The sequence below is a fragment of the Erithacus rubecula genome (genome assembly GCF_903797595.1).
Source record: "Erithacus rubecula genome assembly, chromosome: 13".
Taxonomy (NCBI): Eukaryota; Metazoa; Chordata; class Aves; order Passeriformes; family Muscicapidae; genus Erithacus; species Erithacus rubecula.
The window spans coordinates 4,739,827-4,764,689 of NC_136665.1; the positions used below are offsets into that span (position 1 = coordinate 4,739,827).

The window sequence follows — 24,863 nt, forward strand, 5'->3', positions numbered from 1 at the left end:
TTGTTGCTACTGGATTGCCCTCTGGAAAGGCAACTTCTGTTTTAAAATGCTTCCAGCTCCTATGACTGCAAACCCTTTGAAGTATGAATGATCTCTAACCAGCAAAAAAGCCACTGAACTCTTTAGAAACAGCAGATCAGCTTCAGCATTGACTATTATCCTTCACCCTAGTATGCTAAATTCAGAAATTAACGTTGCTAGCACTCCAGAAGGACCTGATTTATGTATTATCTCAGAGGTGCAAAGATGTGACACTCCCCATGGCAGGTCCAAAACCCCAGTACCTGCAGTCTGTCAATACCTCCAGTTTCCCAAGGATAAATTTCTGTGAGTCAGCTATGTGAAGCTAAAACAAAAGAGTGTGATAAAGTACACAAGAGTGTTGGAAACACATGAATTAATCAGCAAATTATTGTATTATATGCTTTTCTAGTTCCTCTATTAAATTCTTTTTCAGTACCAAAGCTGCCAGGTATTTCCAGGCTTCTCTATCACAGTGCAAAGGCTTTGGTGGGGCAGCAGTTCTGTTTGGTAGAGAACTTGGCAGAGCCTCCAGCTGACCACTGGCAGATCCACTCAGCTCCCAGCACACATGGAGTGTGTTTAGAGAATGGAAGGATACCTGTGAACCTCCTGAACCCTCAGATTAACACTAGCCAGGAATCTGTAACATTCTGAAGTAATTCTCATGAAAATTACTTCAGCTGCTTTTAGTCTTCTGGTTCTGAACCATCCAGGTTCTCCTTTAGGCTGCTTTTTTTTCCCTAATAATGTGGTTTAAGAGCATCAAGGAAATTTTCAACTTTAAAAGCTGCAGAACAAAAGGCAAGTAAGCTTTATGCTCTCTAATGAATAGTTATTGCTCCATTTATTTAAGTGGTACTTATCACCATAAATATCTACTAAACTCACTTACCATACTGGTGTAATCAGTGCTTTCCCAGGAAATACCCTTTGGTAAATGGATTGCAAATAAAGTAGGAAAATTAATGAACAACTAGAAATGCTCCTTAAGAAAAGTCTTCAAAAAGAGGAAAGACTGAAGATCAATGAACATGTAAGTATTTCACAGCTTAGGCCTATTCACTGCTCAAGACCCAAAATAGTTTCCTTCGTGAGGATTGCATAATATGTTCATTCAAAATCTAGCAAGTTTTCTCCCAGAACACACCAAGACACGTTCCCTCCTCCGCTTTTTTGTCTTTAAAATATGAACACGAGAATTTCACAGCTGATAATATTATTCTGGAAACTACACAGAATATTCTGGAAAAGCCTCAAGCTGGGGCTCCAGTGTTGCAATGGCAAGAGTTTCCACATATCCAGATTCTTCACGCATCACTGGTTGTGAAAGGTAAGCAAGAGAACAAGTAGCTTTTACAGGTTCTGGGAGTGAACTCTGCCCCCTAAACCATAAATAAGGAAAAAAAGACAAAACACACATACCTTCAAAGCACATTTCTGGCCTGTTTCCTTGTTGAAACACTCCAGGACCTTGCCATTGATTCCTAACCCTAGCACGCGTTTGGAGAGTTTGTAGTCGTCTGTAACTGCATGTTTTTTTATCTCTAGCTTGACATGTGCTGTTCCTCCAGGCAAGGATTTCACGCTGCTCTTGCTCTCCACGTGACTCTCTGCCTGGGATTCCTGTTCACCTTCACTTTGTTCCATATCAGGGAAGAGTTTGGGATGACAGAGATACCCCACAGGAATCTGTCGGGTATCCTCAGCAGAGCCCCTGCTCTTAAGCAATCAAACCCAGCGCTTCAAAGAGTCCATTTGCTCGCCATTTAGTCCTGAGTGAAAACGTAAACAAGTGTTAGTAATTGATGCCAACTAGCTGCTGTCCCACCTGAGCGCTTTTCTCTTAACGAGATGCCCGGGTGCCAGAGCGGACAGAGGTGCGGGGTTACCGCAGGAAAGCGCACCTTGGCTTTACAGAGCGGACACCCAGCTCCGATACACACAGCTCTCAGCCCGCAGGTGTAAATCACGGCTTTTACTGCAACAAAAAGTAACTGAGTAACTGCTGTGAGCTCTGTTCAACAGAACTGAGCTTCGAGCTTATAAACACCTGCACCAACCACTTGTTGCTTCAATGTTTCAGGTAGAAATCCTCACAATGGTCCCCTGCCTCATCCCGACACTCCCAAATTACGCAAGAGAACCACGAATACCTGGACTGAACCCCAGAGTGGCACTGCCTGGGCAGGCACCGAGCCCTGGGACTGTGCTTTAATTGCCTGGGTGCACAAGCGAGGAGCGGGGACCACCAAACCACCCAAGAACGGCAGTCCGTGGCGATGCCATGGCGCGGCTCCCGAAGCCGAGCGGCGCCCCGGGGCTCGCGGGGGATCCCGGGGCGGGTCCCGGTGCCACGAGCCGAGGGGCCGCTCGCTCAGAGCCGCGCTGAGGCGGCGGAGGGCGGCAGAGCCCCCAGGCGAAGCCGGGAGAGCGGGGAATCGGCGGCGGCGGGAGCCGGGCGGGGGCAGCTCCACGCCGGAGCTCGATTACCTGCCTGTGGCGGCGCGGCCCCAGCCAAGGCTTCCCGGAGCGGCGGGGGAAGGCGGGCTCTGCCTGGGTCCGCCCCGCCGCCCCGGGCAGGTGCGCGCCGCGCCGCCCTCCCGGCCCGAGCGCCTCGTGCTCGGGTGCCGCTGCTCGGGCTCCTCTGAGCAACCCCCGCGCTGATCTTGAGGTGATTTGGGGCGGTGATTTGAAGGCGATGTGAATTTCTCGGGGTTCGCGGCCCTGACACGGGGAGCGAGGCCGCAGCGGCGGCTCCGGGCCGGTCCCGCAGCGCGCCCGCGCGGTGCCCCGCCGGCCCTGCCCGCGACAATCGCCGCGCTCCCTCCGAACCCCGAGCCACACAGGCGGCAGTGAGACCCGCCAGCCGCTGGGCTGCTTTTCGAACACATGTAAATAATATATGTTCCTTTTCCGGGTTAAGGAAAGGTGGCCCGTCCACCTTGGACAAATCCGGTAAATTGGTCCGATTCGGGTGGTAATTGACGCGTTATGGCTGTCCTACGTCCCCTAGCTACCGTCTTATTTATTAAAATTTAAAAAACATTAAAGCATATAAAAATTACAAAAATACTACAAATAGGGAGCCACAAAAAAGCAATAAAAAGTTACAAAAATCCAACTACTTTGGCGAAAGGGTGCTCTCGCTACAGTCACCAATCGCGGGCAGTGGTTCCCGGCTCCTTGGGATGCACAGTCAGGATACTAAAAGCGATGGTTCCCACAGAAACTGTCGCTCATCACTGGTGCACAGAGTGTGGTTCCAGGGATGTGAAATGCTGAGCTTTTTTCCCTACATGTGAAGATGAGTCATGCATCGAAATGGAGCTGTATTCCTATCACTGGAAGGAGCTTAAAGTTCACATGCTTTACAAGTTAAAAATACATTTGTCATTTTATGTAACATAATGACATCTGGAGTTCTAGCAGTTAGGAAAATAATTAAAAGGGCTAATGAGCCCTTTCTCCAAGGAATAAAAAGTAGTTCAACTTAGCAGGATGCAGATCTGCAGTAGATCACCATGCAATGTGACGCTACAGCTATTCTGCCTCAGGTTTCCCTTCAAGGCTTTCAGCAGTTCAGTTGCTGGAGGGCCTGGTCCTCTGATTCAGTTCACCTATTCTGGGCTAATCAAATCCCTGAGGAAAACAGCTATTTCCAATCTTTTCAGGTTTAGCTGTCAGCCTGTCTCAGTCTTTGCATCACCTCCCACTGCAGCAGTCTCAGAGAAATGTATATATAACTGTGAGCTCCCAGGTTGCAAACCTTCAATAACATGGTTCTGTGGTCACCAGCTTGCTCTCATTTTCCTTCCCAGGCTTCTGTCTGCCTTTGCTTTTCTGTTTGTCCTGGATGGTAACTTCATTCTCATTGCAACAGGTCCTTTGCAATTAGTCCTCTTCTCACCCAGTCACTGAGGGCCAGACCCTTCAGGAAACTTCTACATTTTTAAATTTGAAAACCATACTTGCTCAAACCCATCTGTAGCTCCCATTCCTGGCCCTGTTTTGGATCTTTCCATGTAACTCTCACCCAAAAGCCTATGGCTGCCCAGAGCAGGCAGGAGCTGCACTGACTAGCACATTGAAGCTGCTAGAAGGCAATTTATAGCTCTATTATAGGAAGTATTAAATGTTGCAAAAATTCCAAGCAGATGTCTACTTAAGGGGTTGCTATTTTTTATAGTGTGTCAGAAGTAAGGAATTTCATTAAGAAACTATGACTCTTTCTATTACAAGAATGAGCTTCTAAAAAAATAAGCTGTGCATGGAATGTAAGGAGGAAAGATGAAGGAATGAGACAGGATGTGTGAAATTAGTTGGTTTCACAAGTCTCAGTTAGAGGCCATCTCCTGATGAGAAGAGTTAAACTGGGAGAATACAAACCACATTTTTCTAGTCAGAGGGGTATCTCACTGGATAAAAAGCTTGTTTGGGTTCACCACCTGATGTTGCCTGGATATGCTCTTGGCAAAGTTCATCATTTTACCAGTAGCCAGTAATAAGTTTAATCAGAGCAAAACACCTACAAACCCAATATGAATCATGTTTAATAAGGCCTTGCTTCAACCCTCTGCTAATTTCAACCATCATAAACTCATAAAAAGCTTTTCTAGCATCAGCCCAAGTGTCAGACAACCTCACTCTACACAAGGATGACCACAAAATAAAAAAACCAGCTCCTAAAGCCTCTCTTTGTGCTTGTGGCAGGTGGAGCTCCATTAGCACCCTCTGGAGGTGCAGGCCCACTTTCAGTTCCTTGAGCCAGGGGACCTTTTTCATTCATTTCATTCAATCAAAACCCAGATGTTTTTATTTATTTATTGCTGTTTGTTTTTTGAAGTTAAAAAAAATCAAACCAAACAAACAAAAAAACCCCCTAAAGCAGTAATAGTTTACAGGCTAAGAGCCCACTACAGCAAAAGTTCTTTCATCTTCACAAAAATCTCTAACACTGTAAATTAAACATTAATCCTATTTTTACCAGAAATGCCCAACAGCAACAACACAGAATAACTTAAATTTAAAAAGAGAATTTGGTATAGCTCAGTTATGCCTGCTTTGTCCCAAAATATAGAAGAAAACAGCAAATGTTAAGGTCTTGTTCTTTCAATAAGCTTTAGGGCAGCAGTCCCTTTCCTCTAACCATTGTCTTAACCTGGTGAAGCTTTTTATTTTAGCCAGCATAGAGTTTGAATACGTTCTTCCTGATTTTATCATGTCTGGATATCACAGATACCTGCTTTACAGACAGCACCACTCTGTTTAAACAGAGAAGGTTAATTTTGGTTATTCCACTGGGTATTTTCAGTGCCTCTTTGCTGTGCTGTAGCAATTTAATAACTGGGATCAAAAACATTTCAGACTTTCAAATGTCTCATTTCCTAATAAAAATGAAATGAAATAACTGAGTTTGCCATCATCTGGAGAGCTAGGAAAGCTGATGTCATCAAATGTTCTCTGTGGGATAGCATATCTTGAGGAATGATACCTGAATGGTACAGGAATCTCCCTTTCCTTGTATACAAAAAGTGATTTACTTGGACGTGGGCCCTTTGATAGCAATGTCTCGTGGAAATCCCATCAGCTGTGATAAAGAAATTATCAGCTGAGAAACAGTGACTTTTTTTTACTGAAACTTTGCTTTGTCTGAGTAACAGCTCTCTATTTTTTTTTTTTTTTTTTTTTTTTGCTGTTATGAGAAATCCACACTCATGAGATATATAGATGTCACCAAAGAGAAAATCCTCTGTACAGTCAGGTTGAATTGAGGACACGGCTTTGTCTGGTTGGGCGGTCGCAACAACCTTATTAAATCCCCCAGGAAGTTCTTCAGAAACTGCATCTGTGATATTAAAAGAAAAAAAGGGCAGCTCTACAGAGTAATATTTTGATATGAAGGAGAACAAAAGCAGCCTTTTGTAGGATCTTTAGCTTAATCTGTCATGTGTACACAGAGGTCTGAAACACAAACTATATGCGTGTTTTTTTGCCTGTCTTTTGGCTCTGCTCTGGAGGTGTCTGTCTCAGACTAATCAAAAAGGCATGAAAAAAACCGAACTCAAAAAGCTCATCAGCAAACAGCCTGGCTCTTTTCTCTCCTGGCTGACACAAAACCAGGTTTATAAAACTCTTGCATAGGCAATTACCTTTACTGATGCTTTGTGGCTAGAACAACTTCTCTCTTATTCTGAACACCCTCTGTCCTTGTGTCTATGGGATTATAGCATATTTTCCAGGAGGAATTAATATTCTGGCTATGACACAGCTTCTAGTTAAGGAAAGGGAAGTCTCAAGAACACCACTCTCACCATCTGGAGAGCCTGTCCTAGTACCTTTGTTCCTCAAGATTAATTCCTCCACGTTACACATACCTGCACATAGCAGATATTTTCCTATAGAAATACAGACAAGGATAGGAAATCTGCTTTTTTATGCCTGGCCTCAGACACCCTATTACAGGTACCTTGTCTTGGTCATTGAGAAGGTTTTGGGAGGCTCCATCCATGTTCATCCACAGTTCGTTGACAGGGGAGTCAGAGAGATATCAGCTGGACATTTGCCTTTCAGCAGACAGGGGAAAACCACCATTTTTTCACAGAAGAATCATAAATCAAAAGCATAAAAAAACCTTCTAATCTGTCTACAAGAGATGGTGCTTCATTTTATGCTGCAGTGGAGCAGAAGAAATTAATCTCTTTCATTGAAACACCCTGCAACCAATGGGTATGACAGCATTGCCTGGTTGTCCTGGGGTGGCCTTCCAGACCACTCAAGGGAACAATTTTTTTGCAGCTTTCAAATCAAGCAGCAGAACTCCTAACAGATGCCACACTGCCATCACTTCCAGGTCACCATATGACACCAGCCTTGGGACAACAAAAATGGTAAGTCCTTTATAACAACCCAGGGTTATTTTTCCACAGCTTGAAATGAAACCCATTCCTTTCTGCACACCCTGCTTCTCATGGAGCCAGCTCAGATGTCCCTGTATCCATGGCTCAGCTCACCCACACCCTGGAGACTCCTCCATTGTTACTCACAAGGTTGGGAAATCAGAACCACAACATTAAACGCACCACCTGTTGTTGATCACAGGAATTGGTGTGTCCTACTCGAATAACGAGCTGGCCCCTCTAAACAAGGAACAGCTGCTTGTTACTGGTAGCGTTGGGTGACTCAGCGTGGTTCCTTCAACTACAGCCCAGGGGAAGAGCCAGGCAGTAACCAAAGTCATGGCACTTTCAGTCTTTCCAGCTACTGGTGAAGGTAAATCCAGTCCCCAGGCACACAGATCCCTCTCAAGAGTTAGGATTCTGGATGTCACTTTTCATTTCCACCAACTCTAGAAGATCACAGGAATGTCCAAACGCCCAGCAGGAGCCGCGTAACACACGCAGTGGGAAGCAGCTCTGGCCAGCGGTTTTTCCAGGCACACATTTAGCAGCAGATGGTGCTGTTGTGTCAGTGAACTTTGCTGAGGGACAGCCTCGCTATTTCTGGGTTTTCTTCCTTGACTATTGCGAGCTTTGAGCTTTCTTTGACATTTTTCATAACTAAAGCCTAGCACGCAAAGATATCACTCAACAATATTTCCTGCTACTGCCTCTGTAATGTCCTTATTATTCAAGACAGTACTCTGGAAAGCCGTTTATATGAATATAAACTGGGTTTAGACAACCAATTTGTGTGAATGGCAGCGATTTATATTGACTGTGCAGGGCCTGGGACATTGGCACATGGGGCACACCGTGCTGTTCCCCTCTTGGGGCATTGCCCTGTGCCCGAGGAGTGCCAATGAGCACAACGTTCATGAGTGATGAAGCACTGCTGAGCGCTCCTGAATTCAAACCGATCACTGGTTTTAAGATAAAACAGCCCAGACATTAGCCTGAGTATTTTTTGAAGTGATCCTTTAAAGAAGTTTCCAATGCAAATGCAAGGATGGGCACACGCATCAGCCACTCGGAGCCTGCTCATCCCTCCGGGTGCTGCAGGACCGTGGGCAGCGCGGCTCGGGCCCGGTGCCTGCGGCTGGAAACCAGCGCGGGAGAGCGAGACGGGTGCCGGGGCAGAGCCCGCTTCTGCGGGGATGCTTCCTCTGCACAGAACTGACCCCTGTGCCGGTGGTACAAATGGCTGCTCAGCCCCCGGCACAGAGCCAGCATGAACAGCCTCCTCCAGGCCAAGATCACTAGATGGAGCCCAATTCTAAATAGAAAAAAGATGCAGACAGCTCCTCACTGCCGGCGCCGGGCTGCAGCGCTCCTACCGGAGCACCAAGCTGGGATCTCAGCGTCTCCCCAAATTAAATACCTTCTGAATGTGCAGGCTCGCTGTGGTTTGCCGGACACAAGAGCTGCTCCCAGCTCCGTAGTCTAGATCTGTTCAATGCATCGTGCTGCTGCACCACCGACAGAAGGCTTAAACAAGCTCGGATTTAGATGTGAAGGGTCACAGGGACACAGGTGTCCTCGGCAGCCCTGAGCTAGGGCTGCGAAGGGGCCTCGAACGATTCTGAATGTTGTGCTTGATGTGCATGGGAAAGGTGAGGACTGAAATTCCTCGGCCAGCCCCTCGTCTCCCCTGTGAATTTACACACATTCGGAGGAAGTGTGGGCTGAAGCGGGTCAGGCTCAGAAGCAAACGGGTCAAGGAGTGCCCGCAGGCTGGCATTCCCACCCCCTGAGGCCCTGAGTACTTAGATAGATGGATCAGGATACTTAGATGGCCCTCAGCACCTCTCTCTTCGCTGGGTATTATTAGCTGGGTATTATTAGCAGCACTCAATACTGCACTGCCCCTGATTCAGAACACAAAACGGATGGAAGCGTGCAGGAGGCTGAGCAGCGGCCAAATGAAACTGCAGGCAGTGAAAGGCTGAGTCAGGAGCCGGGCACAGCCTGCCTGCTCTCAGACTCATGTCCATGAGCTTCGAAGGGTGTTCCCTTCTGCCCTCACCCTTATCAGCATCCTGCCTTCCCCTCTGCTCCCGGCCCCATCCACTTCTGAACGACCTGAATGGCAAAATGATTACTCACAGTTTTAGGTATTCAACCTACTCCAATGGAGGTGGCAGACAAGACTACTCTCACTCTCTCTTATCTCCAATAAGCGAAGAGGTGGCAACTTGTGGAAGAAAAGACAAAAGCAATCAAGCTTTTATTATAAAGTGTTCAAAACGAAAAGGTTCTATAACCCTAAAAGAAACCGAAATATTTCCTCGTAGGCTGCCAGATGTTAACTCCATAGATGCAGGACTAACTTCTATAGATGCAGGACAAAACAGGAGACTCCCATGCCACCAAGACAACCCTTCTAAGACAACCTGTGCAGCGTGACAAGCATACAATCGCTGCCCAGATCAGCAGGGCCTGCAGCACACCCTCCTCCCGCTCTCCAGTTTCACTGGAAATTGCCCCTCCAGCCTCATGGCCGTGCCCGTCCCTGCTACAGCGACCCGGAGAGGGGCCGCCAGCTCGGGGAGGCATGAAATGACACCACAACTACAGATGCTTAGAAACAAATGGAAAGAAAAGGACCCCTGAGTGCGGGCAGCCGAAAGGGAGGCGCGGACAGGAGCTGGGGGCGCTGAGAGAGCCGGGGACGCTGAGGGAGCCGGGTGGCGCTGAGGGAGCCGGGGGGCGCTGAGGGAGCCGGGGGGCGCTGAGGGCCCGCCCCGGGCCGGGCAGGGCGGGGGCGCTGAGGGAGCCGGGGGGCGCTGAGGGCCCGCCCCGGGCCGGGCAGGGCGGGGGCGCTGAGGGAGCCGGGGGGCGCTGAGGGCCCGCCCCGGTCCGGGCAGGGCGGGGGGCGCTGAGGGCCCGCCCCGGGCCGGCCCCGCGCATGCGGCGGCAGCGCCCATTGGCAGCGCCGGCCCCGCGTTCCTGGAAAGTTCTTGGAAATGGATCAGAGGCGTTTCCACGAACACGCGCGGCGGTGGCCCCACACGGCTCCCCCTCCCCTCCCGCATCCCCTCCCTCTCCTGCCCGCCGGGAGGGCTCCGCTGCCCTCCCTCCCTCTCTCCCTCCCTCCCCGGCCATGGCAGCATGGACGCGGCTGTGTTGGACGCAGCTATTTATACCTTCTCTCTTTTTTCCCCCCCCCTCCCCTCGTGGCTGATATAGGAAGAGTGATGCGAACACAATACGATTCCAGGAATCCCGCACTTCCTGGAACAGATTAAAAGGGACACACAAAAGATTACTAAGGAGGTTTGTCTTTTTTTTTTTTTTTTCTTTTTTTTTTTTTCCTTCCACGGAGCTTCATTTCTCCGGAGCCAGCACTGAGACAGGTCGCTGCTCCGGCTCTTCCCGCACTACTCGGGGAGATCTTATTTATTGGTACCTATTTATTATTATTTCAGAGTGCTCTGAAGGAAGATCAGTTCCTCTTTAAATATAGGTAATTTCCTTTTTCTCTGGTTATTTTTTAATAATTTTTTTTTTTGCTGCTTTTTTCTGGAAAGCAGAACAAGAACACATTATTTTTTCTAAAGCACTGAGAGTGCACGCATTTTCTTGGCCAAAGTTGCTGAAGTCTCTGTCGGACAGCTTGTCTTCTGCTTGTCTTCTGCTGCATCTGAAACAACCTGCAGAAGGGGTTTGCTGGGACTCGCCAGCCTTCTCTCCCCGCGAACCCCAGCTAGAGGCTGAACTTGCTGCTTCGGGGAAGCAAAGAAGGCAAGAAGAGGAGAAATCATTTCCCACCTTCTTGAAGACCTAATGCTTTTCCCTTGGTCCGGGAGTGACATGATCCTCTGTGTTCAGGGGTAAGATACTTTGTGCCTTCTGTGAAAAGCTGTGCTTTGATAATTGTCATTAGGAAGGTTCTCTGGGGCAGGTTTTCTGCTCGTGTGTATTGCCATGTGTGACTGTTATGGAATGGGGATGACTTTGGCCGGCTGAATGCTGCGTTCTGTGTGTCTGCCCTTTGTGTCTGTGTTTTAGATTCCAAGGCCAAAATCACAGAACCATAAAGTATTCCTGATTTCCGCCCTTTCCACTGCTGAAAAACGACACGGAATTCACAGTCTTTGGGAGAGTAAGAATAACTTGGAGTGTGTTGTTCGGTGTGGTGGATGCAGCACTAGTGTGCACACCGACCCAACACCATAGGCACTCTCTAAAGTCCTCCTGGAATCAAACTGCTTACAGGGAAATGCTTCCCTGGAGTTTAGGTGCTCTGGTCTATTTCTAAGGAGATATATATGCTATATTCATGTCAATTTTGTGTAAGTTTGTGTATGTACATATACACAGCTTTCTGCAAAGTGAGAGCCACAGGGGGTACATGGAGAGTTCCACATCTGCCTTCAGGAGAACAAGTGACATCTGAATGCCTTCTCTGGTATCAGTACTGATGTGTTGGCACTTCAGTGTCCCTGTGACCAGCTTGGTTCTTCAGCAGAGGAATACCTGGTGTGCAGGAATCACCTGATATTTTTACACATGCTGCGTACTTGGAAATTGTGAGCATTTGTTTCAGTCTGAGACATCATGTCAGATTTTCCTACCAATCTGCTGTATGGTGGATTTTCCTCAGAGTAAAATCTTCCTTGTCTGCTTGCAATGACTGAAGCATGGGGATTTTTCTGCCATTTCCCCCCCCAAAGTCTGTTACACAGGCAAGGAGAGCTCGTTCTTACCACCAATTTCCTACTACGCAAGGGGGTTTGTTTTCACTCTTATTTTCAGTCTGCAGCTGCAGTTCCTATAGCCATGGTGAAGGGAATTCAGTTTTCAGCTTGGCCTTTGGGAAATCCTTATCTGAAGCCTTTCTCCAGAATCAACATACTAGAGCTACTGCTTCCCTTATCCACCAAGAACTTATTATGGAGCCAGATGTGTAGATGTTTTTCTTTTAATGTCTATTTTGAAGACCATTTATTGCTCCATTTTCATTATTCTCTAGGATTTCATACATCCTGTACCCCCTACTCATTGTCCTATTCAGACCAAGCTCCCACTGGAGTGTTGGGATGTGGCTGATGGAAGGGAGAGCACCTCCACACTTTTTCTTGTAGTGTTTATACTCTGTTACCAAGTTTAGCTTATCAGCACAGTGACTACAAAGCCAACACTAAATGCTGTCAGAGTTATCTGATTCTCCTGAACTTTCTTGCCATTCCAAGGCTTTCTAAAACACTAATTGCCAAAGCACAGGCAAGTTCATTTGCTGTTTCTCTGGAGAATGCACCCAGACTCCCAGCTAGACATGCCAAATTTCATATGGTTGTTTGCTTCCTCCTCACAGCTGTTGTACCAACACTTTGCTCTATTCAGTCCTGATTCTCCATGTCTTTCCTCTGCTTTCTCTCTTACAAGCGTTATTAGCAAAGCCTTTCTTTGCCCTACCAAAGGGCTGACTGTTTCATGCCAGCAAACCTTTTTCAACCTGTCCTTATCCCAGCAAACTCTTCTTGGCCCACTTGCAAATGTACTTGCATTAAAAGCTGTAGTCTGCCATTACTTGCTGATCCCCCTGCTGTCCCATTCCTGTGCTCGGAGCCGCTCTGTTTGTTCCTGTTCTTCAACCTATGTACAAAGTTGTTTAGGACGCCAGCACCTCCCAGTCTGTCAAAATTTCTAATCCTTCTCTCTTCCACCATGCTCCATTGAGCCTACAGCCACACTGGGAGGTTTTGTAGGGGTGTAAGGCTGGTGTATAGAAGGAAAATGGAAAGGTGTGAGCTTGGCCCTTCTCTGGCTGCGGTGGAAGGATCCCCACCGTGCCTGCACGGGGTCTGGGCTCCTCCAGCCTCATGTGGCACACAGTGTAAGGCAGCAGAGCATGAGTACAGTGGGAAAACTCATCTCAAGCACATGGGCTCTGTAAAAGAAACCTACTGACAAATTCACACAGCTGATGTGGTTTTTGGAGGACTGAACTGTGAACTGGTACAGCCCTTGAAAGTAACAACTTTCCTCCCACTTCATGGCAGACATTTCCCTGTGTAGCTTTGCTATCTCTCCCTTCCTTCCCCACCTCTCAGCCAATTCCTAATTTCCTTTCTGAACCTGATATATAAAAAAAAAAAAAAAAGTTCTGTGCTATGAAAAGTTTTCTTTATGTTCCAAACCTTTTTGGAAGGGTAGGCCACAAAAATTGTCCAGGAGAAAATAAGTTCAGAGAGATTTGGCACTTGGACTGCAGTATTCGAGTTGCAGGGAGTGAGTGGTGCAGGACTGATTTTCCTTAGTATCAGTCACAGTCATTTTCAGTTCAGGGAACAGTTGGTATGAGAGACTCTGCTCTGCCAGCAGGCCCCAAACACCCTCCTTGCACAGCACCAGCTGGTAATTAGGTTCAGAATGGACAAGGATCAGAATCACAGAACATTCTGAGTTGAAAGGGATCCACAAGGATGATCGAGTCCAACTCTGAATGACGTGTGTAGAGATCAAATCCATGACCTTGGTGTTATTTGCACCATGCTGCAAGCAGCTGAAATGGTTTATGGGCTTCCTTGTGCAAAAAGGGGGGTAATGGAGAATTGGGAATCTCTTTTCCCCAAGGATACAAGTAGATAGGTTTTTGTGAAAATCATGACATTAAGAGGGAGACATGCAAGTATCTTGAAAAAGGGAGCCCTCAACACCTATAAATGTGTCTCCAGGAGGATTTAAAAGAGAACTTGGAGCATTCCCAACAATGATCTCCAGGTATAAAAATATATCCAGATGTACAAAAGCCCCTGAAAATGCAGGTCCTGTGACCAAGGGTCCCTGGTGAGGACAAAAACCAGCAATCACTTTTATTCATCCTGGCTTTCTGCCCACTAATATAAATTAAGAAACATATTTTAGATGCCATCAAAGCCAAGCAGGTATCCTGCTTCTGAAATGTGGAAAAAGAAAGAAGGTTCATCCCTAAATTCCCCCAACAGAATAGCAGGGGGTTTGCTATGTATTGCAAGGGCAAGGAGTCTCTGTAGCTTTAAATTTATCGGTGGTTTTACAAAACCTACTCCAAACCTCCATGGTTTAATTAGAATGCAGAGATGTGGAACTGATCATGGTTCTCACTTACAAGGTATGAAGCTGTTTTCAGGTTGTCTCTAATCTACTTTATTCCCACATCTCTTCTTCTTGTTCTCTGTCTCATACTTGGGTCTCAGCATTTGGAGGTGGTGGAGTGCTGCTATGATCAGGTGCAGATCAGTTCACAGCACATTTATTTATGTACATGAAGTGTCCCTGTTCACATACAGCACAGGGAATGAGGAAGATCCAAAGGGAAGCACTTAAGACTTCAGAGTCTCCTTCTGCTTCTGTTCAGTGATGTGGGGAGGGGGCTGCACCCTGTGCCATCACTGTCAGCTCCAGAGGTGCTGTGGCAGTGTCACACTGAGGACTGAGTGTATTTCACTTTAAAGTGTCTGAAAGAACATCTCAGGTGTGTTGGAGATGAGGGGTGGATGTAACACAGGACATGCAGCAGGACAGGGGACACAGAGGCAAGGAGCCTACACACACTGGGACAGAAACTAATTTTTGCTCAGGAGCTTGTCTTGTAATGAAGGCTTTCCTGGCCTCTGAATCCATCCTCCCTTTGGAGCTCTGCTTTCCTGTAGGAATCTCCTTGCTGCAGAGGAGGAGCACCCATGACCCATGAGAGCTCCAGGCTCTCTTGTAATGCATTTAGATGCTGAACAGCTACACCACTTTAGGCCACAGAGGAATACATATTCAAGCAGCCTGGCCATGGCAGAGCCTCCTCCTGCAGGGATTACAGCCACACTGACTGCTCCATTGAGCTGCTGAATGCTGGGGTGGGTGCAGTGCACAAGATTGACTAAAACAAGAATTCTCACTGTTCTCCTACACCATCAGCTCACTCTGAGTTCTGACAGATTCATTTAGGATCAGGTCATCCTTGAACAGAAAGTGGGTAGGACAAAACCCAAGCTATTCCCAACTCTGCTTCTAATTATATTGTAGTAAATGACAATCCCACTGGCAGAAACAGAAATGCTCCAATATTGTAATCATGTAAATGAAGCCATAATGTTGTTATAAACCTTACTGCCCCTGAAACTATGCATTAAAAGGCAACATCTAAAAACATCCTAAGTGGTAAGACTGACCACCTTTTATAAGGCCAAAGAGGCCAACTCCCTGTTTCTAAGGGATCATCTATAGCTGTGTTCCTTCCTCCTCCCTTGCTTCTCTCACAAACAATGGTGCTGAGGATCTGTTTGTCAAACATAACATGTAATACAGTGTAGCCTGCACTGAACAGACCCTGTGACTGATCTGGAGGCAAGGAGAAATAGCAGAGTGTGCCTTTCCTTTCAGACCTCATCCTTTGCTGGCGGAGGAAAAGCTCAGGAGCCTGTCACTCAGGGGCATTGAGGAATTGTCAGAGCCCATCATGCAGCCTCTCCCAGTTATGGCCTTCCAGGAGGAGTCTGCACCTGCCCTTGCAGCTCCAGTTCCAGACAGCACCCCACCTCAGACACGGGACCCTGAAGAAGACCTTCTCTGCATTGCAAAGACCTTCTCCTACCTGCGAGAATCTGGTAAGACTCGATTGCAAAGCCAGAGGGCCAGAAGGGTGCAGGGACCCAGTTCCACAATCTCAGCACCAGGAAGAATCTCCTGATCCCAATTCAGACAGGAACCTGGTTCTGTCACAGCCATGGTTGGCTCTTGTGCACACAGCAAGTGTATCTGCAGTCTCTACAAACTTATATAATAAACTAATTTATTGCTTTACCTTTTTAATTGAATTGGGAGAAGGAATTGCAAAAAGCAGATTGCTTTTTTTCTGTAAACTGCAGCTGCTGCAGCAGCCGCCAGCCTCATCCCAAGTCCCAGCACAGCAATGGCAAGCATAGGCAGGAAACCCTTAGAACTTGGTCTTCATTTATGAAGGTCTTGCCAACTCTGGCTCTGGTTGCTTCCCAGGCCCCGAATGTGTGTGTCTTCAAGGCTTCCCTAAATATACTGCCAGTCCTATAATACGTTCTTTCCCTACCAAATTCTTTTCTCCAGGTTGGTACTGGGGCTCCATCACCGCCAGCGAGGCCAAGCAGCACCTGCAGAAGATGCCCGAGGGCACGTTCCTGGTGCGGGACAGCACCCACCCCAGCTACCTGTTCACGCTGTCGGTCAAGACCAACCGCGGGCCCACCAACGTGCGCATCGAGTACACCGACAGCAGGTTCCGCCTGGACTCCAACTACCTGTCCAAGCCTCGCATCCTGGCCTTCCCCGACGTGCTCAGCCTCATCCAGCACTACGTCACGTCCTGCTCCTCGGAGAGCAAGAGCGAGGCTCCCTACCCGCCCCCCGCCCCTCTGCCCCCGCTGCAGAAGGAGATGGCGGCGGCTGCCGTGCACCTGAAGCTGCTGCGGCCGCTGTGCCGCAAGGACAGCATGCCCAGCCTGCAGCACCTGTGCCGCCTGCGCATCAACAAGTGCACGGCCCAGGTGGAGCAGCTGCCGCTGCCCCGGCGCATGGCCGAGTACCTGAAGCAATATCCTTTCCAGCTCTGAGCCGTGGCTCTTCTCTCTCAGGCACAAATGACAGGACACGACCTCGAGAACTCGGTGTCTGTCCCGCTGGAGGTGGGCATGGCCAAGGCTTGATTGTCAGCAGAGACTGCATCCATCTTTCCTCTCCCTTCTCTTCACATCCATTCCAGCCCCAGGGAGGAGTGGCTTGTTTCAGTGAGCAGCGGGGCAGCAGCTGAGCTCTGACCCTCGGGCCGTGCCGGCAGTGGCTGTGAGAAGCTCTGTGGGCATGGCCACACTACTTGAATGTCAGAGCTGCTGTGACACCGGACATGTTAACGTTGTTATTTTTGCTATTTATTTCCATGGCAGTTTCTCTCCTCATGGTATTTTTAAAGCACCTTTTACTTTATTGTTTTTTTTGTTTCTTTTGTGGAATTAGAGGTAGCATAAAGGCTCCCAGCCAACTGGCAGCCAAAGCTCTGTGGGAATTTGGATTTGGATTCACATTCAAACAGCTTCTGTTTGAGCCTGTCCCTGTGACAGGTTACAGGAGTCCACATCCAAGCTCTCCTAGGCTTCTGGGGTATGTGAGACTCAGATGACTGTATCCAGACCCACCTCTACAGAGGTAAAGACTATTTGTTTTTTCTTCCTTAGCTACAGAGTGTATCAACCTCAGAGCACAGTGGGAACTCCCAGAGATGTGTGCTGCATCACACGTGGACAGGAGACTTCTTTGAGGAAGCTCTTCTTCCTTGAGGGCTTTAAGCAGAGATCTGGATAGTGAGGTTGGGCCAGGGAGCACTCATCCCATTTTTTTCCATCTTCTCTATCTCCAAAGGAAGTTTGTGACAAAACATTTCCAAAGAAGTAATTAGAAACCAAATTTTCTCATGTGCAGGCAGAAGGATTTAATTTCAGAGCACCCTGTGTTTGGCTTGTGTTTTCAAAGTGCTGTTCCTTGACCTTGGCCTTGCCTGAGACACAGGGCAGGGCCGGGGCTCCTTGAGCAGGGGCTCAGCCAGCTCTGCTGGGCTGCCCCAGTGACACGCACAGCTTCAGGATATTTATTTATTTATTTCTGGGGTAACACTTAGAGGATCTCAGCCCCCAGAGCTGTCCTTGCTCCCTGCTCCCACAGTGCCAGACTGCTGCATGCTCTGCTCTGCCAGCATTAGTCACGGCCACGCGGCTTCTGCCAGCTCCAGGCTGGAGCACACACTGGAAACCACAACCAGCATCTCTGTTTGCCAAGGTCCAGACCTCCCCTCCCCCCTGCTCTGACTTGCATGTTTGCTATCCATAATGAGGCTTTTGGCTCTGGGGTTCCTTCTCACCCCCCATCCCTTTCACACCCTGCAGATGAGTCTCTTCCCCTGCTCTTTTACACACAGGAGGGGCAGACAGCAGATGGGATATACCCCAAACCAGCACACACAAGTTGCCCCTTCCTGTTCATTTGCTGAATTCCCTGAATCTTCCCAGCCTTGCCATGGAGTGAGAGGAGGGAACAGACAGGTCTACAGAAATTATTATGTGGCTTATTTTGCCCCTAAGACCCTCTGACTTGTAGCATGAATGACCATGAAGGATTCCTTGTTCATCCCTCCCCTTCTCTAAGGCTCTGTAAATCAGAATGGACAAACCCCCAGCTATAGCTGAGTGTTGGAAGAGAAGATGGAAAAAGATGGGATGGTGACCCAGGAGACAAGCTCAAAAACTGGGTTTCTTCCACCCTATCTTAAAGCTGCCAAAAGGGACAAGATGGCCTGATGTGCTTAGTCAGTGTCCTTTTTTTTCCTTCTCCACATTTATACAAGTTTGTGCTGTTGCAAGCTTTGTTTTTGATACTTTGATGATTGACAGTGTGCACGTGTGATGTCAGGTTTGCTTTTTTGGTATATCCTTCCCCTTCCCCTCTATGGCAGCAACCATAGGAAGGTACTGAATGAGAATGAAAATTTAGAAGGCAAAAATGAAAACTTTAAAAAAATAATATAAATTATAAACCACTGAAAAGGCTTCCTTTTATCTGAACACCTCTATCTGCCTGAGGACACTGGGAACAAGGAAACCACAGCTCTCCAAGGAGCAGCAGTGATCTCAGGAAGCCCACACAGCTCAGCCACAGCTTGGGAAAAATCAGTTGGAGAAGTGTACAGCAGGAAAGGGCAGGTTGTTCATCTCTCTGAAACTTGCTTCCTACCTGATCTATTCTCTGTTGGGGGTGGTGGGGTGGTCAAGCTGTGGGTTTGACTCACTGCCCCAGGAGAGCCCAAGAGCTCCTGGATGACCCAAAACTGAAGGCTGTGAGCTCCCACTGGCAGGGACCAGCTCTGTTCTGTGTTTGTTCTGCATTTAGCACAGTAGGGATCTCTAGGTGCTACTGCAATACAACAAATAAACAATACAGTTACTCCAAAAAGTCAGTTTCTTCTATCTTGAGACAGTTTGTTAAAAATCATTTGACTCTGGATTTTAAATAAACATTTTAAATACACTTTAAAGCCACTCAATGTAAAAATCTTTGATAAAATCCAAATGGATGAATTCATTTTCTGTTTAGAGAAATACTCCCCAAGAACACGGGGCAAATTCTTGACCATCTTTTTTCAAACAAGACAAAAAGCCTTGCAACAACAAAAAAGCCCTTCAGATGCTGGGAGAATAAACACCAGAATCCTCAGTGTGGGTCTGGTTCCTACTGCACACAGATGAGCAGTGGCAGATCCCAAGTCCCAAATTAATAAAGACTGAAGGCACATTTTTAATGATGTGGAAGAACACAGGAATGATTCTTATATTGTTTCTGTGTGCCATACAAAACCAATACACTGCAGGGGAAAGAAGACAACATGAATGGGTGACAATGCTTTGGGTGGGAGATCCAGGGCAGATTAATTTTCCCCCCAGTAGGGCCATTGGGCTGCAGTATCCCTGTACCTGTGGTCTGGCCCTGCAGCCTTTCCCCTGACATCACCTGAGACACCAGGCAGCAGGTGGGGAACCACAGGGATATGGATCTGTCCTGTAATGTCAGAGGGAGACAGAGGACACCCCATCTGTCCAGCTTCTGGAACACAGGGAGGACACTGAGGCAATGCCACTGCTGGGAGGTGACTCCACTGTGGTCCCTCTGTGCTTCTCTTCCACAAGAGATGCCCAAGAGATGTCCCCTCATCCTGCCCAAAGCAAGCATAATGTGCTCCCAACCACTGGAAAATGGAAAACAGTCAGAAAAATAAAACAACCCAACAAGCTGAATTATTCTTCTCCCATCCTTCTCCTCCTGTGAATCCACAAGTGAGTTCAAAATACTGCTTTAAAGTATTCCTGAATCACATGCTATGCTTCCTATGGCATTCCCTAGCAAATACGGTTTCCACAATCTCATAATAAGGAGTCCATAAGTAGATTGCCATTGCACACCAAACCAGGAAATGTTGCCAATGCCATAATCTGTTCCAGGTGAAGTTGTTTAAAAAAAAGTCACATTCCTCTTGATTTAACAGGAAATATGTAAAGAGAACTACACGGGGTGCAAGGAAAACACAAAATAAGTGGAAACACGAAAACAAAAGATGGAAACGCTGCATCCATCTTTAAAAAGAAACTTTACAAACTATGGAAAAACCTGGAAAGAAAAATGCAGCATTTCTGACACATTATTGAGTGATTTCTTAGCTGGGCTAACCTCTTCCTCTGAGTACACATAGGAAACCCTGCTGTTCCCTTTCCACAGGCTGAAGGTGGAGATGATTGGCATGAGCCAGGCTGGTCCAGAGCTGCAGTCACACACAGTTTTACCTCATCAGCTGCCACCTTAACAACTCCCACTCCTGCACTTCCAGCACATTTCATTAAAGAAAACAGGTTCCTGTTCTCAAAACTCCTGTGCCAAACCTCTGTGCAGACTGAGCTGATTTTTAAGTCAAGTTCTACATCTTTGGAACCAGGAGAACTTGTGGCAATGCATACTGGCCTTTACCAGTACTGAAGTACTGCTGCAGCCTCTCTCCCAGTGACACCTGTATGGTTTGTTGAGCCAGTGCACAACAATTTGGATTCTCTCTTGCTTTACAGTTTCTGTCTACAGATAGAAACACGGGTGTGGAGCCCTCACAGAGTCTGAGAAGCAGACTGATAGGATTGGGAATAGAAATCCCAGTCCATGAGTGAAACCACCCTCCTATGGCCCACTGCCACAGCAGAACTTCCCTGCAGTTTGTCAGGCACATATGGTATCATTTTCTGTCTTAAATCATCAGCCTTCTGAAAAAGCAACACATGCAATGGTAAAATAACCAGTTCACATGCACATATCCCTATCCTTTCTAACTTACTGAAATCTTAGTCCTTTCCCCACATCCTCTCAGGTGCCCAACATCCCTCAGTCCAACCAGCATCAGCTCAAGTGAATCAGCAAAGTGTATTTACTTATCTTAGGACAGACATGGTCAGCTGTTTTCAGTTACTGACCTATTACATGTCATTTCTAGTCCAAATTCCATTGTCTGTCTTACCAGCTATCTATGAAATTAAGGGAATTAAAACCGAAATTAGCTGGATGCTGTTTGGTGGGTCACTGTTTGTGTGGCTGTTCTGCCAAACACATTCTCATGTTCAAATCTCTCAGAGGCCAATATCCCAACCCTCTCCTATCTGTCCCTAATGGCTGCTGAGACTCTTGCAATCCTGATGGAATTACAGTATCCTCTTCCTCAGCCCAGAAATCATCAGCAGTCCAAAGGTGGAGGGTAAAGCAATATCCAGTGAAGATGTGCCAGAATAACTTTGGATGCTATGAGACATCCCTCAGTTCCAGGCAGCATTGTCACACCATTCACACTGTGCTGTCAGGAACCCTCACCCATTGTTCACAGGAGAAAAACTCATCAGTCTGGGCAGCTCCTTACAAAATAAAACAGAGATAAAAATAAGGTATTACTTAGAGATCTGCCCTGTCCTTGGGCAGAACCGCTGATCCTGTGTCTGTTCTGCAAGCTCTGACTTTGGAAGAGGGAGTCCAAGGGAAGGCAGCGCTGCCAGCATTGCCCAACGCACGCAGCGAGAGGGCTGGCACTGCTCTCAGCACAGATAATGTGCAGACCCAGACATGTCTGATCCCTGCCCACACCCAGCCTGCCTCTCTGGGGTTTGTATACTGCCAGAGAGCAGGAACAGGGAACAGGAACACGTGGAGACATGGCTTTATCTGGAGGCTAATGGTGCCTGGAATGAACCTGGTGTTGATCTCCCACTTCCTGGGAAACTCGACCATCATCCTGCTGCATCCACCAGACATCTGTCATCAGCTCTGCTGCACAGACAAAAACAAGCTGGGGGAAAATGACAAAGTGGCCCTAGAAATAAAAATAGAATATTTCAGAGTTCAATTATGTGGACTAAGGAGTCTACACAAACATAGTCTTCCAAACTTTAGCAAGAACTAGTAATTTTTCTTCTTGAAAAATAATGTGTTGTTCAGAAGGAAAGGCTATTGGTAAGCAACGTGTTGACCAGAGAGAAGAAAAGTAATTTTACAGGTTTTGCTGTTACCCTGGGCATTAAATTTCAAAAGAAAACTATGGAAATTAAAAAACAATTTGGACTTAACATCATAACAATCTTAACATAATAATTCAAAGTGGTTTTTTAGATTTAGAAAGGGGAGGGAAAACAATTAAATTTCAGAACTCCAGCTTATATTCACTACAGATGAGACAACAAAAGAAGCAGTTTTACTGCAAACCACTGCTGGCTTAGTCCTTCAATTCCCCTGTAACCAGTTGTGGCAGTGGTCATGGCTGGAGACAGGCTGTTGGCCCATCGATCCCCCTGTTGCAAAATCCTCATTTGATTAATTTAAATATAGGAAAGAACAGACCCAGAGGAAGCAGCCTGACCCAGCAGAGGAAAGGGTTCAGACAGAGCTGCTCCAGCCTGACATACCAACCTAGATTTGCAGAGAAGGTTTTCCTTTCATGAACAAGAACTACCTTCCTCTTTTTGCTCCTCTTCCTCAGACCTCACTGGCAGGGCTTTCCCCTCAGTGCCATTACTCCCTAAATGTAGTGCAAATGCACTTTGCAGCAGCTCAGATTTGAGCTGCAAAAACTGAATACAATGCTAGTTTTTGTCAAAATAGCTGTTTTAAGAGAGCACTTATCTAGCCAGGAAAGACATTTGTTTTAATTACCCTATGATAAAAGCTTGAAATAATACTTATTACTGCAGCATTGGATTGCCCAAACAGATCATCAGAGACTTGGTATTTCTCAAAAACCAGATATAAATATACCAGATGGAAGGACAAAGGAAGAGCTGGTCAATCAAAACTCAGTGGCAGAGCTCAGCCAGGACTGGAGTTCCTTGGACTCTGCCCTAGCCAGTAACTCCATCATGTGACTGTCTTGCTCTGGAAGAGACACTGCAACTTTTCCAACTGTGGCTCTTGGAGAAATGCTGCCCTTGTTGAAACAGCCCTGCCATGGAAACCTGTAAAACACAACAGGCTAAATCCCAAGGAGTGGGATGGCAATTCATTTACTTCAGGGCTGAATTTGGTCCACTTCATATTCCTGGTTTTTCAGACAAGAATTTTATCCCTGGTGAAATTTTGACATGAATTTGCCTTCAAGAGAAATTGTAACACTGAAGTGCTGCAGATTTAAGCCAAGAAAACCCTTCCCTCACACACTGTCTCCAGCATGCACAAACCCAGCATGGAGGTTTTTCTTTTAAAAGCAGAAGGAAAGCCCATGGTGCAGTTTACAGTTCAGTTCTAGCTTTCTTGAATTCACCTATAAATATTCCAGTCAGAACATGTGCAATGCCACTTTGGGATGTAAACAGCAGCCTGTGGAAAACTGATCAGCCAAGCCTGAATTGATCTCAGCAAACTTGTTTCACCTTGGCTAGGACAGAGCTTTTTGTGATGGCAACTCCTAAAAACAACAGATCTGGGCTAGATTTGGCACAAAGAGACAGCAAGACCCACTGCTCGTTTCCTGGGATGCCCTTCCCTGCCAGCTGCCCCTCACTGCCTGCTCCTTGTGGGCTCACCCAGTGCCAAGGAGCTGAGATTTAATGGCTAATCATAGACTATAGAGTCTTTAATGTCAGAGCTGTTTCCTCCCTAGAACAGCAGCATGGTTTGAAATCTAGCTTACAGAAGGCAGAGCTGTGTTTATACTTGTCAGAAGTTACCCAATTTGGCAAGGATTCTTCCCATCATGCAAGTGTCACCACAGTCATTGCCAAACACTGTAGAGGCAGAGTTCAAAACACTACCTCCAAGCCTAGAAATATGATGAAGAAATATGTTGCCCAGTGCACATGCTATATGTTTGCACTTGTCTGAAAGTGCTCAGCACTAATAAAAGGTGTTGTTATAATTAAAACATAAATCTGAAGTTGCCTAAAGCATGACCTGACACTATTTATTATTTCCAGGGAACTCTTTGGAAAATATCTCTAACTTTTTGAAAATACCTCACCCTCTTCTAAGTCCTTGGTTTTGGAATACTCCTTACATTCTTTTAAGATTCTTTGTAATTCACCTCTTCTAGTGCTGTTCCCTCCAGTTCTATGCCATGGAAATCACCCTGGTTGAGAGGCACGAGGCACCATTTGGGAAGAACAGGGACAAAACAGCACTGAAGGCTGGGGATGGATCAGCAGAACAATCAGGGTGTGGGCCAACATGGAGACTCCACATTACTCTTTTCTTCCCAAGAATGCAGGAGATTGAAGGCTTCCCTGTGCAGGCAGAACCTTTTGCTGCTGCTGAAACCTTCAGAGCGGGGTTAGCGTGACCTGCCAGGCTGCTGAGTCAGGACTGTCCACAAACAGCAGCTCCAAGGCACAGCTTGCAGCTGCTGTGCTGCCCCTGTGCCCTGGGACACTGCAAACCAGCTGGGAGGAGAGTTTGCCATGGGGCTTGCTTGGGTGCAGAAGGGGTGGATTGTGCTAAGTGGGAATTGCTGCACTCTGCCCTCCCAGTGCAGAGCCCTCTGGTGACAAACCAGACTGCTCTCTGCTCCTCTGTCCCCACTCCTTCAGTGGCTTCCATGTGACATGCTCACGCACCCCAGGCTGCACACAACCTTCCAGCTTGGCTCTGGGTTAAGGGAGGAATTTCCCTGTGCCTTGGGAACCCAGGGCAGGTGGGGAGGAGGCCTGGTTCACACCCACTTCAGTGCTGGGCCCCTCCTGTTCAGGAGTGCCACAGGAAGAAATCATCTGAAGGCAGGTTTGGCATCCCTTAGCTCTCTCCTGTCTGGCTGGAGAGCACAGCCTGAAAGAAGAAACTTCACTACATAAGCCAGAACAAATCAGGCACGCAGTTGAAAACAAAATAACTTGTGCCAGTGTCAAG

General features: G+C 47.2%; 2 protein-coding genes across 3 annotated transcripts in view; one reads left to right on the plus strand and one right to left on the minus strand.

Moving 5' to 3' along the window:
* Nucleotides 1–5,629, minus strand: part of MAPKAPK3 (MAPK activated protein kinase 3) — a 49,197-nt gene extending 43,568 nt beyond the window's left edge. The window contains exons 1-3 of one of the 2 annotated variants that reach the window (XM_079317313.1): nucleotides 3,136–5,629; nucleotides 2,515–2,893; nucleotides 1,447–1,796 (exon numbers count right to left, since the gene is read on the minus strand). In XM_079317313.1, coding sequence (XP_079173439.1) covers nucleotides 1,447–1,671 — 225 coding nt within the window. In that variant the 5' untranslated portion in view covers nucleotides 1,672–1,796; nucleotides 2,515–2,893; nucleotides 3,136–5,629. Of the gene's footprint in view, nucleotides 1–1,446; nucleotides 1,797–2,177; nucleotides 2,894–3,135 lie in introns of those variants that run through there. The other variant, XM_079317312.1, reaches the window with a different exon arrangement.
* A 4,233-nt stretch (nucleotides 5,630–9,862) lies between these two features.
* Nucleotides 9,863–18,990, plus strand: CISH (cytokine inducible SH2 containing protein). Its single transcript, XM_079316831.1, has 3 exons — nucleotides 9,863–10,792; nucleotides 15,321–15,544; nucleotides 16,020–18,990. Exons 1-3 carry the CDS (start codon nucleotides 10,746–10,748, stop codon nucleotides 16,520–16,522), a joined length of 774 nt encoding a protein of 257 aa, XP_079172957.1. The 5' UTR covers nucleotides 9,863–10,745; the 3' UTR covers nucleotides 16,523–18,990.
* Nucleotides 18,991–24,863: the final 5,873 nt, after the last annotated feature.

Coding starts and splice junctions, on each gene's coding strand:
- CISH (XM_079316831.1), top strand. CDS start 10,746: ATGCTTTTCCCTTGGTCCGGGAGTGACATGATCCTCTGTGTTCAGGG. Junction 10,793..15,320: donor ATGATCCTCTGTGTTCAGGG/GTAAGATACTTT, acceptor CTTTCCTTTCAG/ACCTCATCCTTTGCTGGCGG. Junction 15,545..16,019: donor CTCCTACCTGCGAGAATCTG/GTAAGACTCGAT, acceptor TCTTTTCTCCAG/GTTGGTACTGGGGCTCCATC.